Source organism: Lissotriton vulgaris, chromosome 2_1 (assembly GCF_964263255.1).
Source record: "Lissotriton vulgaris chromosome 2_1, aLisVul1.2, whole genome shotgun sequence".
NCBI lineage: Eukaryota > Metazoa > Chordata > Amphibia > Caudata > Salamandridae > Lissotriton > Lissotriton vulgaris.
The window spans coordinates 506,556,799-506,574,789 of NC_141687.1; the positions used below are offsets into that span (position 1 = coordinate 506,556,799).

Below are 17,991 nucleotides of genomic sequence, written 5' to 3' on the forward strand. Positions count from 1 at the left end.
ACGGAAAATCTATGGGTGTATCTGAACTCTGATTATTTTTAACTATTAATGTAATTTTTTTTTCTCTGAATTAATTTTTTCTAGAAATGTATTTCAATGAATGTTTAAAACTGTGCTTTTAAGATTTAGTTCTTAAATCAAACAAAGCTATTTTTGATTTGATTTGAGCATAATACTTTCTGGAGATTTAAATATGAACCTACTATATGGTAGAAAGAAAAATCCACCAGGTTGCACACAGGCCACAAAACAACGTGATACATACGGCCAGAGATGTGCCGCCTGTTTAGACGACCACTCAATGTGTGTGCTCAATGGACGAGGGTAGACAGACAGCCCTGCAGCATTCACAAGAGTAACATCCAAAACAGATTCAAATATTGACAACAAATTCACGGATCACGATGTACCTCTTCTTATCCCGCATTTCCAAATCAAAGAAAGGGCAGAAAGTGGCCATCATTCTCAAACCTTTACAGTGCTCACAAGTACTAAAAGATCAGGCCAAGACAACACAATGTCCCGACCAACTCAATGCTACAACGTGAAACCTCTCATCTGGAATAAGGATAGCACAGGTGACATCATGGGGACATGCACCAGTCTACTCGAGGGATTTGAAGCCGAACCACTGCAACTAAAGGCCTGGGAGTCATTCATACACGAACTAAACAAAAAATTCTCCTGACAGGGAAACGGTCACAAAGCAGGCAGACCTGGTACACCAACAACCTAAGGACAAAAAAAACTGAACAAACCCTTAAGACTACTGTGAATTCGGGGCTCAGAACCTTACCAGGAAATCCTCATGTCAATAGCAAGAATAAAAAAAGACCTAAAACGGGACATCAAGGCGGCCAAAAAGAATATAAAGAACAATTTTGGGCAAGACTCCTCCACGCCAGCAAACAGAGAACTTTTCTGGAAAACCATCAACCACCTTTCAAATTGCAAGAACCAACACTACAACTTGGATATAATGGAGGACACATGGAGAGCCCACGTCAAATCCACATACAACGAAATCCCACTCCCATTTGATAAAGACATCACAAATCCTGGAAATCCAATTAAGGAAGGAGGACAACTGTGAACCAACAGTCCAGGTTACAACCAGGTTAGAATCACAAGAATTCTCCCCGTGGATTGCACAAGAGCAGGTATTGAATTAAAAAAAAAAATAGGATCTGAGGGAGCACCAGGGCCCAACGGCTTCCCAAATGCTTTATTCCGACAAGATCCATCATTTTGGTCTGGCCGCCTCACCCCCCTTTTCACTCACATTTTAAAGACCAGCAAGATCCCTGAAACTTGGCGAGGAAGCATATACAAATCAGGTGCACGCTCTGACCCGTCCAATTACAGACTGATAGCACTCATCGAAGTTGAGGCGAAAATGTATGCACCAAATCTGTTGGCAGACTTGGAGGACTGGTTCCGTCAGATAAATCTGATTCCAAATACTCAAACTGGATTCTGGGCAGGGATGGGCATCCTTACGAACATCTCCAGGATCATTCTTTTAGCCAACCCAGTATACGCAAAATCTAGCACTCTGTATGTGTGCTTTATAGATCTCAAAGCAGCATTTGATAAAGTGCAGAGAGCCAAGCTATGGGCCAAAATGAAAAGCAGGGGGGGCCCAACCAAAACCCTGGGGGTGATCATCAATTTTACTCTCAGACATGGGATCAATTAAGGAAAGGAGAGGAAAGGAGACGGGCGCAGTATAACAAACAAAATTCCAAAAACCAATGGATTAGAACAGGGGTGCGTGCTGGTCCCCTGTTTATTTAACATCCATACAGCCGACCTAGAGAAGAACCTTCGCTAAGTTCGAGCTGACCCTCCAAAACTGTGCAAAACACCAATAACAAGCCTTCAATGTGCAGACGATATTGTCCTCTTAGCTCAAACACCTATAGGCCTGCAGCGACTGATTGCCCAACTAGGAGCATATAACACCTCTGTCCAACTAATAATAAATCACCAAAAAACTAAGGTCAAGTGCTTTTCTAAATGTCACAAAGCAAAAAAAAAATCTAATTCATCTGGAAGTTAAACGAGAAACCACAGTCCCGGGTGGATTCGTATAAATACCTGGGGTTCCAATTAGACTGCAACCTCAATTTTAAGCAACATCTGGAAAAAACGAAAGCCAAACAACTTCTCTTTGCATTTAAAATCCTACAAAAAACTCAAAGGCTGCTCAACAAGTCAACTGCTTAAGGTAATTGCAGCTAAATTCTTGCCATCCATATCATATGGGTCGGAAATGTTAAAATTAAAGGATGCAACAGTCCTAACACAGCTTAATCTAGCCTCTTTAAGAACTAGTTTCTAATACCTCGATACATCTCACATGCACAAATACGATTAGAATATGGCTCAAAAAACCAGATCCCAGCAAGACAAGGAGCATTGGCGAAATATTACTGGAGGATTAGGGGAGCAGAAGATAACCCCTTCTGCCCATTATTGTTGACAGGAGATTGAAAACCAAGCCAGGCTAAAGAAATCGATTTTTCCATTCTGAAAAGATTCGCTCTCAGCATTACAGTTAGACGAGGCCTGCTTTACAATCAATACCTACTCTGGATTTAAAAACGTAGTGAATAATGCAATCAAACGGATCTCACTGTCTATGGACCAAACAGCCTTCGTAAAAAAACAACACCCATGGGCGGTGATACAATCTTATAAAACTCTAAAACCCCAACCGTACTAGTCAGAACACTTTTCACTGCAAAAAAAGCATAATTTGACACTATTGAGGCTGGGGTCATTCCCAAAGAAAGATCTCACCCCAAAATGGAAACAGACGTGGTTGACAAAGGAATGCCTCCTCTGCGGACAAGTTGACGAGTCACTATTAGATCTTTTATGTATTTGTCCATCATTACTAGAAATTCGTAAAACTGTCCTTCGGGAAATATTAAGGAGAGAACAAATAAGGACTTGCAGAGCGGCAGTCATAAAATACCTTGGAGACTCGACGATTTAACTATCCTGCAGAGCCACAAAGCTCAGGAAAGTTGCGGCTAAGCATGAGCGGATTTTGCGGATTGGTAATCCGCGAATTTGCGGATTTGCGAATTTGCGGATTGCGAAAATCCGCAAAATCCGCGTGGATTTTTTTTTTGTTTGCACGGGTTTCTGCAAGTTCGCGAGGGTTTTGTACAATTTCGCAAATTGCGAAATTGTACAAAACGCGTGCGAACTTGCAGAAACCCAGCGAACACAATGTGCCCAGTAGGGTATGTGCCTCTTGTGTGAATAAAAGGTCAGAGAAAGATCAGTTCAGCAGATGAAGAGAAAAGAAGCTCCTGGTCACAGGAACAGCACGGGTATTGCGCTCGTGAAAGTCAAGGATGCAAAGCCTATCCAGCATCACAGCTGATTTTCCACGGTAGATTTGGGAAGAAGGCACACCTATCCAGCCTCGACGACGCTCAAGATTGTTTTTGGGCTAATGAATGAGTCACTGAATTTGAGCATCAACTAGTTCGAGCGACCATGTGTGTGTTACTATTCAATCGCCCCGAAGGGCGCAGGGGTTCCTTGAGTGAGCTGCAGACCTGTGCCCAGCCATGCAACTATTTTACAATGGCGCCAGCAAGCTGCCAGCGCCGTTGTAAAATAGTTACAAAGTTAGCTTGCACAGGAAGCACTTAGATAAAATAAAGCAGCACCTGCTTCGTTTTATCTAGTGGTTCCTGTGCAAGCTAACTTTGTAACTATTTTACAACGGCGCTGGCAGCTTGCTGGCGCCATTGTAAAATAGTTGCATGAGTGGGGGTTCAACTTTTGAACCCGTTACGTTCGCGGATGTTTTTTTGCGGATTTTGCGGGAAATCCGCTAAATCCGCCAGCGTAACGGATTTCCCGCTCACCCCTAGTTGCGGCAAAAGAATTGGACAAAAAAGAGAACTGATCTGAAAATTTTTAAAATTGAACTATTTGCACATTTTTCTATTGCATTGTTCACATATTTTATATATTTTTTTTTAATCAGCTGATTACCCCTTGCGGTCAGGAATTTTGTCCTGTTTCGACCTCCTTGCTTGATGCCATGTACTTTGATAGCATGTTCCACCCTTTTATGATTTTAATGAAATCAAATAAAAGTATTATTGACTTAACTGTTTCCATGTCTTTAGAACAAATTGTCACTGCCAGGAGCCAATCAGAGTAATTATTGCTCATCAGTCATGGAATCATCACTCCAGACATTTCACTACTGACAATGTAAATGTGCGGTACTTGTAGAGCACACTGTTACTCTAACCGAGTGTCCTGGCGCTGCAGACCGCTGGGGAACCCGTCCTGGTTTGCCTGTGAGATGGTCCCTTTCTGGGTATCTCCAGGGTGAAACCAGGCATCCCCGGCGTCTGTGGGGGGCCGTTGTAGAGATGAGGCAAGCCCAATGCCCACAGTTACCGAGTGTGTTCCCTGGTTAGAGTAGGCACTGAGGCGAGAATTATCGAGTCTGTTGACCCCTGGTCCACGACCCTGCCACGTCGGGAATTGAACCCTGGTCCCAGGCCGTTCTCTGCTTACAGGTCTGCCGCCTCTAACCTGTGAGCCACACCTCTCCACAATGAGTACTTGAAGTTCAAAAATGTAAGAGATACATTTTCAGTGACCCAAGAAGGCCTCATTCTGTGATGTACATGAATTGTAATTCCTGAGAGTCTACCACAACAAGTAATTGATGTCGCCCATGAGGGACATCGAGGAACAGTTGTCACCAAGAGAGCTCTCTGTGACCGAGTCTGGTTTCCATATCTCAACAAAAGGGTTGAATAAGAATTAAAGACTTGCCACATATGCAACTGTCTTTCATCTCGAGTCATTTAGCACTCTTTGAACATGTCAGACTTGCCACATGATGCTATTGAGAGAATTGCTATTGATTTCTTTGGTCTTCCAGAAATTGGACATCATCTTCTAATCATTGTTGATGAATTCCCCCGTTTCTCATTGGTGGAAGACCTTTCATCCACTACACTTGAAAAGGTCCTTCAAAACCTAAATGACATACCTGCAGTATTACAGCCTGACAATGGCCCTCCTTTCAACAGTTGATAAGTTAACGATTTTCTAAATCATCTCAATATAAAGCATCAAAAAAGGACTACTCTTTGGCCTAGGCCAAAAGCATGGCAGAACTGTTTATGAGTACTCTAAAGAAAACTTTTCAGCATGCTTCATTGGAGAAGCTGGACAGGGCCGGACTGGCTGTAGCAGACACCGGGCGTTTCCTCGGTGGGCCGCTAGGGTGGAGGATGATTTTGGGCTCTGGGGGCCGTTTTTGTTACAGGGCCATTTTTGCAGCATAGCTGCAAAATCAGTCCCTGTAATTAAATCGTCCGAAACCGGCCCTGGCAAACAGCTCGCCTGCTCCCAGGGTGGCCGGCTGAGCTCTTTGCTTGGGCCAGTTTTGTTTCCAGTCCAGCCCTGAAGCTCGACCTCGAAACTGACCCTTACTCAACAAAAAGGGAAAGCCCTGCTACTCTTATGTTTGGAAGAGCCATGACGGCTCAGCTTCCCCAATGGACAAACCTCAGATCTAAGAATGAAGGAAGACATTCACACTATGGACTTTGGTGGCAAACAGAAGATGAAAATATATGCTGACCGACAACCTCATGCAAAGGACATGACTTTTACATGAGGAGATCAAGTGCTGGTTAGACATTACAGAAGAAGGAAATCTGATGCTTCCTTTGAGGTTGAAACCCTTTACTTTCCCCAACACTAACACAAAGGATACATGTGGTTTCCTCAGCATCCAGGGAAGTCCCTTACAAGTTCCTCTCATTTTCCACATGTGGCCCATCACTCACCAAACTTTGTATCTGCTATTAATTTCACCTCACCTGTGAAGATCACTGACACTTCAACTGCTAGTTTCCGGTTTCCAGAGACCAGATCAGGATGTGTGATTCAGGCGCCAAATCGCTTAATTGAAGAATTGTAATTGCTTGTGTATTTATGTAGTTATTCAAATATATATATATATATGTGTATGTGTTTGTGGGGGGGTTGTGTGCGGGGGTGTGTTTATTTCTTTAATAAATGTTGTGACTTTTTATTTTAAAAAAGCAGGAGATGTAGTGTCTTATAAGAAAGAAAGCTGGACCTCTTTTGGTTCCCACTGTATGCCGTAGGCCTGTGACATAAGCATTGGAGGGATGTGTTGAAGGCAGGCTTGAAATGCTTAGTTCTGACATACAAACAGCATTCTGGCTTACACACAGCAGAATAAAGACATGTACAATTAATTGTGTGTGGCGCACTTATTGGCAAGCGCCTACCTAGGCTGGCAGGATGCTACAGGAGCTATTTTTTCTTTTTTGTTTAAGCACACCATGGGAGTCTATGTGCTTTCCAGTTGTGCCCCTCATTTGCATCTCTGTCCCCTTATGATCTTAAACCCTTTCTCTCACCTGTATGCTTCCATTCCCCACCAGTGCTCATTTGGTACTCTCTCACCCATATGCTTCTGTGTTCCCCATGCTACTCTCGTTCGTCCATGTGCTTCTGTGCCCCTAGTCTCCTCCATGTTACTCTTTTTCATTCTAAACAGTGCTGAGGACATGGGGTAGAGCTGCTGTCATCTCCACCTTTGCCAACACCCTTTTGTTTGTCAGGCGCAGACAGAAAAGGCATAGGAACGACCTCCCACTAGAGCGTCCCCTTTCAGTATTCATGGCACAGATAGGAGTGTATCAAGAGAGACTTCCCTAGTAAGTCTAGCTCCTTTAATGTCCTTTCCACTTGGGGACTTTCAGTCTGGATCATCAAAGAAACCATGGCTGCTCCAGATAGAAAACATTGTGAATGTCCGTCATGTGCTGGGAGACAATGCTCAGCAAATAGAGGACGTTAGTTATATAATTTCGCTTTTAGATTTGACCTCTAGGGATCACATGTAATATCTATCAGGCCACTATGTTGTTGCAGAATGTGTGCTATTTGCCCTGATAGCCTCCGACAACGCATGAAGGACAAATTTCCTCGCTGGATCATCAATGTTCCTTCTGCAACTCTGAAGGCACTCGCTGACTATACTGGAAATTGCTCATTGTAAAAAAACACTGCTGTCAATCATAGGGCCTAATGATAACCCATTGAGACATTCTAGCAAAACTCCTGCTCCCTCTTTTCCTAGGCTCCAGGATCATTCCTGTTAAGCGTAGCAGATTGTCCACATCATACACTTGTGCATGCAGATGAAGAGAGGTGGAAGACAGCAATTTTCCCAGTAAAAAGTACTGGATCCCTTTGACACTTATTGCAAAGGCACACAGATGAGTCCATTAGTCCCGGGTTCAAAGGTAAGTGGCCGGCTGTTTCTTGCAGGCCAGCCGGAATTGTCAAGAAGAACAAAACATAATCATGGGAAGAAGACTCTACTCCCTCGTACTAGAAGCTGTTGAGCATTGTTTAAGGCATAGCTCAGACACATAAGCGAAAAATGAAATAACACAAATAAAAAAAAGCAGTGTCTCAGCTCTGCTGGAGAAGATGGTGAGTAGCAAAGTGACAGCGTATGGCCAGGGGAAGCACCTAGACAATAACCTCTGGCCCAGCTTAGTGATAAGGTAGGCCTTAGTACAATTTGCATAGATGATTTGAAAACATAGGCTGTGGCACAATGCTCTATAAAGAAATCTTCATCTCTAAAGATCATTGATACCTTTGGTGTAGTAAGGCTAGCTATGTCCTGTGCTAATCAAGCAATACCTCAAGTGACAAATTTATATTCCTTAAATGTGTCCCTAGAGTTTGGACTTCTCCCTTTGCAAAACGATTTTCTTTTCCATCTTGCCATTTAATTCTATTGATTTTAGAACCAACTAACTTTTAACGTCCGCTTTATAGTGACTCCTGTTTTTATTTTATTTTTACATTTTCCTTTCCCCCTTCTATTTTTACTTTTCTAGGAGAATCGTTATACCATTTTTTCTTTGTTTTATGTTTTTATTCCAATACACAAAATGTATTTTGACTGAATTGTGCTGCAATAAATCATTGCTTAATTTTAGCAGATGTAGCCTAATGATTAAAATAATACAATTATGTCTTTGAGTTGCTAAAATGGATCACACCCTCACTACTATCTGCAAGTCCTGGTGATCTTCCACCTCCTACATTAGGATATATGACAGAACTCTGATTACTGGTGAGGCCCAGATGGTTGTTAGACAACACAAAATAATTGCACGAGGCAAGTTATTGAACTTAGAGGAAAAGACAATTCAAGGATTTTGTAATCCTATCTGCAATGGCCCTCTATGAGAAAATGAGTTGTTGGTTGAGGGAGGTATGAACAAACCCTGGGCAAAGCACTACGCTACGCTTGCGTAGTTTGCGAAGTTTGCGCTACTTCGCAATAAGTGAATTGCACGTAGCACAGTGCAAACACGCGTAGCATAGGGCTGCGGTAATTTTTTGCTTGCTCGCGAGCATGCAAAATGTCATCCCAGCGAGACTTTTTCCCCGCTCACATCAGCAACATCAAGTTGATTCTCAACGCGGGGAGGTCAGGTGTCTCATTGCAAGTGGTTGCGTATGCTCGTGACGAGAAACTACCAGTCCGCGTTGAGAAAGCTGCCACTCGAGTAGAAATCTACTAGAGGGGAGAAAACGACCGCTTGTACTGTGCAAGATGCAGTTTGCACTGATTGCACAGTGCGGACAAGCATCCGGCACTGTGCAATCAGAGCGAACAGCATTTTGCACAGTGCACTACACAGTTCACGTAGCTACCCATAGCTCGCGCAGTGTGAAGTGCACTTCGTGTAGCTATGCACAGCGCTACTTTGCAAACTACACCCAGGCTTAGTATGGATACTTCTCAAGCATCAGCCACAATCTTGTCAGGTTGAACCACAGAAATCACTAAACTAACCTGTGCTTAACCCTCCGGTTTCCTGGCCCAAAAGCAGTCAGGCTTACCTTACAGGTAATGTATAAAGAATTTTGACAGCACACAGTAAAAAACTTAAAACACAACACAAGAAAAATCCCACAACAATTTAACAAAATAGAGTACATTTTAATAAATTATTAGCCATCAAAACAACAAGAATCCAATCAGTGCAACTGGAGATATGCAGCTTCCAAAATGTAAGGTAAGTTTACTGACTAAAAGCACAAATCCTCACGTGAAGTTGTCTGGTCGTGCGGGACTGGATGAAAGTCACAAATTCAGGCTGACCATGTTGAAGTATGGACCAGGTACAGGGACCAGGTTAGTACTGCTGAAACAGTTACCTTCTGAAGTCCAGTGTGAATAGTTCCATTCATGGTAGAGGAGGCCAGGAGGAGCAAACACAGCATTGCGCATAGTTGTCGCTGTACCACGAAGAGCAGTCCAGGCATCGTGGACGGTGGTAGCTGTAGCATGATCATCCTGTCTGGTGTCGCCGACGGTCGTTGCTAGAGCTTCGCTTTGGCGGTCACCGCGGGCTGTAGATGCTGTAGCGCGAAGTGTAGATCTCATGTTGGTAGGGTCACTCATAATTCAAAGAGTCTAGTTCACCCGAGCTTCGTGTTGGCAGTTGGTGTGGGCAGCAATATCTTGGAGCAAGCAGGCCTGTTTGCGGCTGAGAAGAGCCCAAAACATCAGGATTTCTCTTTTTCCTCTAGGAGGAGCTAAACTGATGGCATACCAAAGGTTCCACACCTGAGATGCACCACCTGGGGATCAGAAACTCACTCAAGCAGAGACCAGCAGGGCTCAGTTAGGGGCAGCACTGCAGGTCAGCTTGGCGGTTGCAGATAGGCCTCTGAAGTCTGCTGAGTCCCTGTAGCTCAGAACAGGTGACCCTTGGAGACACTTCAGCCTGGGGTGAAGACTGCAGGTCCAGTCTTCCTTCTCAGACAGCAGGTCAGGCCTCAGGCAGCAGGGGAACATTTCTTCTGTAGAATCAACAAGTTCAGGAGTGTAATGAAGAGAGGGTCTGAGGATCCCCTTTAATACCTGGTGCCCACTTTGAAGTTTAAGAAACTTCTTGAGTCCCACCCCTCCCCCTACAGACATTTGTGGAATTTCCTGTCTCACTGCCCTGGTCCCTTTCTGTCTGCAGGCAAGATAGATTAGTGTGAAGTCCTTTGTGTGTGAGCTTAGGCAGTGTTTTTGAAGTGGACGTGTGACAGCTCCACCCCCTCATCAATTCTGGATTGCCCATCCTGCCAACACTCAGACCCTCTATTGGGTAGCTGTCTGGGAGGTATACACAAAGGCCAACTCTCAACCTAGTCATGGGACCCGGGAATCAGGCTAGAGGCACCAAATGCTTAGGATGGATTGCATTTGCATTTTCATGTCCTTAGGCTATATTTCTGATATACAACAGATTCATACACAGGAAAAAAAGACAATTTCCAGTTATGAGAACATGATAATATGATTATTAGGAAACACAACAGATGGGCAAAAACACATAGATACGAGATGTGGCAAATGTTTGTCTCTACAAGCGTTTCGCAGAACCTGCCTTCCTCGGGAATGTCACCTCCAAATAACTTCTCAAATGGTACCGATTACTGTGCGCTGATAGAGTCAGAGTCCTCTGGATGGTGGAGTAGACTTGTGAAGGGTCTTCTTTCATTAGCGACACGTGTTCACATGCAACACGTCCCAGGGAGCTTGGGAAATAACTTTGCAATTGCAGTGAGGAAACGACTTGCTAAAACTGTTCTGTAAATAATTACAACGGATGTATCCTATTATGACCGTTCGCTCAGTGCTGGGCGAGCTGCACCTTCATACTCGGAATGGGATCAACATGGGACGCTTGATTAGGGTGATTGATCGCCTCCGTGAGGAGTCTCCATTCCAGCAGCTCGTCCTGGTTACCGCATGGGTTCAGAAACTGGTCCCGGGTAACGAGCTCGGCACCCGGCACCAGTTTTGCTAATTAAACTCGTGTTGCTAATTAAAGAAGACCCATCACGAGTCCACTCCACCGTCCAGAGGACTCTGACCATTTGAGAAGTTATTTGGAGGTGGCATTCCTGAGGAAGGCAGGTTCTGCCGAAACGCGCGTAGAGACGAACATTTGCCACATCTCGTATCTATGTGTTTTTGCCCATCTGTTGTGTTACCTAAAAATCATATTATCATGTTGTCATCACTGGAAATTGTATTTTTTTCCTCTGTATGAATCTATTGTATATCAGAAATATTTAAATCATTGACCAGAAATATTTAATTACTTGATCGTTATGAACAATTCAATCATGTTTATGATATGTATGGATAGGTGGATAAATGTAGTGTGCATGTAGCCATATAATTGTGACTTTTCAGTCCTGAAATTGCATATAACGAACAACATTCAGAGATATTATTTAATAAAATATATATTTGTTTTTTTCTAATTTAGAGTGTCAGTTTTCTTCTCTCATAGTCACCTCTATCAGTTGCATTTAAATAGCTTTTGAAGTTGCCCTAGGAATTTTACAGTATATAGTTAATGATTATGGAGCCAAACATATTTGTAAAAGCTACACTTCTGCTAAATATGTTAGTTGATGGTGAAATTTGTAGGATATTAGTATTTGTGCTTTGAAATGTCCTTCCCCTCCTTTTTTTTCTTCCTTTGGTACCATACTGAGTAAGGCTTCATAGGAGTGTTTTCACCTTCGTCTGGGTCACCATGACTTGCTTACCCACATACATGTGAGTAGACCTCTGGTTACTTTCCCACTGCATTAACCACTAACTGTGGGACAGGATGTGGCCAAACGGCTAGGGCGGTTCGACCTTGAAGCTGGGGAACCAGGTTCAAGTCTCAGCACGAACGCTCAACATCCGGTGATTCTGGACAAACCACTTAATCTCCTTGTGCGTAACAAACAAAAAAATGAATGTGTCCATCTGTAACGCAACTGGCTGCCCTTGTCTCCGTGTGCCCAGATGCAGCTGCGCTGATACCACATGGAGAGGAGAAGTAAATCGCCACTGGGGCTGCCTCGCTGAGCAGCGCTGGATGTTTCTCCAGCGCAGCCTGCCACCTATTCTGCGGAGTGACGAGGAGTTGAGTCAAATCACTGCCGACTATCAGGGTTCTAAGATGGCGGTGTCCCCAGACTTGCCTAACCTCCGTGCACCTGGCCGTCTGAGTACCCCCGCAGTGTTTGCTACCGCATGTTTTTCTACACTCCGGCTGCCCAATCTATGGAGTTTCGCAGAATGGGCCAATATGATGCTCAGCTGCTGCCATTGATCAGCACTCAGTAAGTTTAAATTAAAATTAATACAATTAAATTAATATGGCGGTGACCAGATCTCCTCAGCTATTGAGAAATGCTCATGAAAATGGCAGTGACCAGATCTCCTCAGTCATGCCTTAAACCTCAATGCACCTAGCCGTTCCGAAGGCCCCCACTGTGTTGCGGCCGCACAATCTTGGGGTCTAACTAATCGCACTGTGCCTTACCATAGCCTCCTGCCCATCTCTGATCTCTGCCTATGCCCTTCCAACGATCCATTCCGCTGAGAGCACTTTCAATTGAGGCTAGAGCAGGGCTTTCACTCACAGTTTTCTGGACTCAATGCAGCCCTCAGCCCATCTCTGGACCTCTGACCCTCTGCTGTGCCCTTCCCACTGAGGACACCTCCAATTGTTCTTGCGGTAAGACTTATACCCACCCTTATCAGGACTATGTAGAGCTTGCTGGCTGCACCAACCCCTGCTGAAGAGTCGTCCCTCTAATGAAACCCTACTACTGTTGAAGCCCTTTGTGAACTGGCCATAGCCTTAGCCTTAGTTCCTCTGGCTCTCTATGTGTGTTCTGTGGGTTCGATGGAACTATGACAACGCCTCCTGGGCAGATACCAAAACTGTTTGCACCTACTGCGGAGCCTGAGCAACCTTGGCCGATGCCCGGTGGAGCTGTCCTATGCAGCTAGCGCTCTGATACCTCCGGGTCTAGCCAGCGCTATATAAAACTTTGCAAATAAATAAATAAACCTTCGGCTCTAGTGCGCGCTATATAAAACTCCCCCCAAAAAAGCTAACTATGTAACAGCTGAATTCAGGAACCTGAGGACACACGCACCTCACATAAAGCCCTTGAACACTCTCTTGCTCATGGGGCGTGATCTTACAAGGACATTACCTCTGTCTGCCACACTGGGTTAGTTGTGTTAGTGATGATGTTGGACCTCCTTTCCTGACCGTGGTGTGCAAACGTGGGAAATGTGCTCCTCTTTCCGGGGCGGATGGACATCTTCAGGTAAGGATCAGGGTTGAAAAACATTCCCTTCTTCAGCCCAACTGCCCGGATATCTGCATAAAGTGGAAAGAAAAAGAACACAAAACCATCATCACTCTGCAGAAGGGAGTGGAATGGGCGCAGAAGAGGCATTAATGGATGACTGTCAGAGAAGCTGCAGTCAGTCGTATTGTCAAATGCATAGGCAGTACTACCCAATATCCAGGTTAACATTGAATTAAATTAACTGCTGCTTTTGGCATCCAATGCTGCCTTTCGCACAAAGGCAATACAAACTTCAAAAATAATTATACAAAAACATGTCAACATATGCAATTTGCGAGTACCAATAGGTACTCGCAAATTGCGCATGCAATTTCAAGGGTGCAAGGGTGCAAAAGGACACCCTGTTGCATCCCTGAAATTGATCTGTGCACGCATGATGCGCATTCACACTCAGCAAAGGGCATGTGTGTGTGTAACCTACAACTTTAGTGCATTTTACAAAAAAAATTCAAATTACCATCAAGCACAAATTGATGGTAATTTGCGCCCCCTATTAGCAAAATCGCAATTTGCGATTCCTTCATGCATTGCATTTAAGGAATTGCAATTTGCAATTCCTTAAATGCAATCGCGGTTTAAGAAATCTCAATAATTGACAATTTCTTAAATTGCGAGGGGCTGACAGGTTGATGCATCACAGAAGCCCTTATGCAGGCGCAAACGGCCGATTTTGGCAAACCGCACCATTTGCGCTCGCAAAAATGATTGATGCATGTGCCTGAATATGTATACTCCTATGGAAATGCTTCCTCAGTCTGTGTACATGCAGGTGTTTATGTGGTTATTGCTGAATTATTTGCTTCCTGGGCATTCCCGTTCAGATTTCTTGCTCTCAGTTTCCAGCTTTTCACAAGGGATTTTTGCCTGGTAGTTCCTTCTGAGATATCGCTCAGCAAGAAGGAGCCTCGGTCCTCATGGTTATACAGTTGGTCCTTATTCATGAAACTTTTAAGAGTGTAGCCTCTGATCGTGATGTAAAAAGGACAGTTCAGCAAGAAGTGGCTCGGATCTTCATTTCCCCCCCTATTAGTAGATGTCAGAGGTCACTTGCTTCCTTCCCCTTCGGGCTGCATTTAGAGGTCCTCTAAATTCTTCTTCCTCTGTAATTTGCCAGGTTTGTTAAGTAATGTTGGACAGCTTTGGCAAGATCATCATCAGAAAATACAAATTGTAAACGGAGCAGTACTGTACAAACAGTTGACGAACGTTTCGATCCCTATCTCCAAAGTTATATTGGGATCATCTTCAGGACTACAATGAAGAGCTGACCACGACCGAGGAGTTTATTAGGCACCTTCACACGCCGCTTCCATGTAACCAGCTATCAAGCTTTCCAGACGGGACCCAACCCGCCGTCCCGCTACGTACACATTGCGGTTCGTACCGAAGAGGCTCACGCTAATTAGCGCGTTGCCTACATACCGTTAAAGCACTGCCTTAAGGTTATCTTTTATTCAGAAACAATCCTGCGTTCTCATCAACAACCCCGAAGACGCCCACGCAATAAAGCCAGGCACTCCCGGACTTGACACTATTTGCCTAGTTTATTAAGACGTGTACGCACTTCCAGTGTAACGGCTCTTGTAAATCAATCAGGCAAAGCTCTTCATTGTAGTCCTGAAGATGATCGCAATATAACTTTGGAGATAGGGATCGAAACGTTCGTCGACTGTTTGTACAGCACTGCTCCGTTTACAATTTGTATTTTCTGTTGCAGTTACTGTTGGTTTGAGCTTACTTAAGTTTTTATTGTATTGTAAGCCACCTTCTTCTCCATTTTGTTTGCCTGTTATTGTCTTCTCTCACTGCTTTTCCCTCTATGTATTGTTCTCCTTTGACTCGGTACATGCTTGTGCCCAGCTATAAATGTGTGACCTGCTTCACCTTATCATATGTATGACCTTATCAAAATCCTAAATAAATACTTCTATGTCCGGCTGGACACTGAAGAAAAAAATACACAGTCCTTAATTTAAGCCTGTGCTTATCATTTTTCAAAGTATCGTTAAAGCCTAGGACCTTTGTAAAATAAAAATGATTAGTACTACCCGGGGTCCTTAGCCACCTTTACGGGTTCCCTTGTTCTTTGATACCGGAAATACTAATTCGGCAGGTGAGCCGAGGCTCAATCGAGTTCTCGAGGGGGGGCAGGATCCGCTCTCACTCAGCAGCGATCTGAATGTAAGTGGCAATTTGAAATTAATATTTTAGCTTTTGAGCTTGCTGGAGTTTCCTAGGGCCGCAAAGCTGGTGACAAGCCAACTAGGATAGTTGTGCTCCAAGCGACGGGCCTGTTGTTGTTGACCAGGGTTTTTTGTGATCTTCTCTTTCTATTGTGTGGGTCTGACTCTCAACCGCAGTGAGATGAAAGGATGACTGATGGTGGAGGGTCCCACCGCTATGTCCATAGCCGCTAGCTCTGGGCATCTGATCCTACCGGCCAACAGTGAGTTTCCCCCACTTTAGGATATGTAGTAGTGAAGTGTCTATGCCTGCCTGGCCCCTCAGGGTGGGGGAGGGAGGAAGAGTAGCCGCCCTTGGGTGGCATTAGCAGCCACAGATGGGCACAACTAATGGCAGGAGCCCAAGTCGGGTGGGGTGCAACATGCCCCTTTCAGAGTCCAAATCTGGGCCACTATCCCCCAGGGCTCCGGGTGTGGCACAAGCAGCCAGGGAGAGGCTTCTCTTGTTGCGTGGCACCAAGGACCATACCGCAGGTCAGGGTCCACCGGCCCTTTTCCTGTGGGCCAGACAGATGTGGTCTTCGGCCACACAAACTGCCAGGCAGTTGAGGGCCTCCTTTGTGGGGGAGGCACCCCCTCCCCGTTCTGAATACCCCCCCCCCCCCCACTGCTGGTTTCTATTCTGGTAGGAGCCCACCAGCGTGGGTATTCATGTGGGTGGGCACTCCAATCCTTACCTCCCCCTCTAGTGACTTGGAGGGGGGAGTCGCACTTGCCTCTGTGCCCAGGCCTCTCACTGCATCACCACTGAGCTACAATCAGGAATTCACTCTCGCTCTGGCCAGCCATGTTGCCTTCTACCTCCTGGCCCACAAGACTCTTTGCTCCCAGCCCCCACCTGCCACAGGGCCCTGGTGCTGCTCTGTCATCGTGTTGGGAGCCACAGTGGCCCGCTGGATATGAGAGGATGAGACATGCTGGGTTTACTGCGGATTGCGGCAGATCGAGTGGGTCGACTCCGGGAGGTCAATCACCTCACATCCACCATGTTAGGCCGCTCTCCCCTTAACATCTATCGATAGTCCATTGTGAACAGCTTCCACTCTTCATATGATTCTTGGATTTTCAAATCTAGTCCAATCCTCATCTTTAACAAGAATGTAGTTAATTAATGGGCCCCTCTTGCATTATATGTCGTGGGTTGAATGTTTGTATTTTCATACAAGTTGTGAAATGAGGCCTTCACAGCAAAAGTTTTGCAATCTTTTGCCTCCTGCATGAATTTTGGGGAATTCATGGCAAATAGATGGAATTCCAACAGCTGACTTTTCCTCCATGCTTTATTGTGAATCATTTCCGCAAACTCCCATTTTGCAATTGAAATTTCCACAAACAATGAAAATTGGATGTCAGTTAGTAGTTTCTCGCCTCCCAAAATGCAGTTATGAAGTACAGTGCTCTAACACCAGTCAGTAAAGAATCTATCTAGAAAAGCACTGTAAATAAACAGATATAATGTTATGGAGATGTTTAAAATGCTATAGGTGAGTCTTATTTTCCCGATACTGACAATTAGTACAGGGCATGCCACAAACTAAAATGTCTCTTGGTGTGTGAATAGTAGGCATAATAACTTCCCAGTTTAATGTGGCATATTTTGTTGAGCTGGGAACAAACCTGAAATTGATACATGGGTCCTGCTTCTTATTAGGCTCCACAACATGCACTGTGCAAAAACATTCACACACGGGTAATGCTGTTTATTAGGGCCCACGATACGCACTGTACAGACATTCAACAGACCAACAACACAATGTACTATTACTCTGACACCTTCGGGTAATGTTTGCGCTATATAAAATCGCAATAAATAAAATAAATTAATTGATAATGAGGAAACATACTACATTCCACTCATCCATGACCCCAGTTTTAGAAAACACTCCAGTACCCCTCGAAGACCACCAAGAAGATATGTCACAAAGTTCCAAGCTGCCAGGATTTGCCAATGTGGGCCATTATCTTTTGTATGGGGACAATTTTATTTTTTGGGGTGTCTGTGCCTATTTTTTGTCCGAGTCTGGCACTGATTAAGAATATAAACTAGAAACTTGGAGGAGGCCTACCTCACAATGATGGAAACTTGCGCAAATCACCGTAGTAAACGTGCGCTTTCCTTATTCTCAAATTGCAGTGCAGTTATCAGCTAGACAGTTGCTGAAGCTGCTGTGGGATAACACTGAAGCGAAGCAAAGCCGCATCAGTCGCTACATACAGAACATCCGGTCACAAAAACCAGAACGTTCTCCTGTTTCACGGGTGCATGCAGAAGTAGTTCACCCACTGCAGTTTTTTCTCGGAACTGTAGGGCCTACAGCCCAGGCAGTATAATTATAAAATAAGGAAAATACATCCAAGTGGGTAAATCAAAAACCTGGAGCGGGTGAGCTACTCAAACACAGAGTAGGCACACTTAAGCGCTCTGCTAAAATGGCATTACATTTGA

General features: G+C 44.5%; 1 protein-coding gene across 4 annotated transcripts in view; it reads right to left on the minus strand.

The window, feature by feature from the left end:
* HECW2 (HECT, C2 and WW domain containing E3 ubiquitin protein ligase 2) overlaps positions 1 to 17,991 on the minus strand; it is a 1,269,905-nt gene that overhangs the window by 483,499 nt on the left and 768,415 nt on the right. For all 4 annotated transcript variants that reach the window (XM_086955408.1, XM_086955407.1, XM_086955409.1 and 1 more), the window contains one exon: positions 13,141 to 13,310. In XM_086955408.1, coding sequence (XP_086811534.1) covers positions 13,141 to 13,310 — 170 coding nt within the window. The remainder of the gene's footprint in view (positions 1 to 13,140; positions 13,311 to 17,991) is intronic.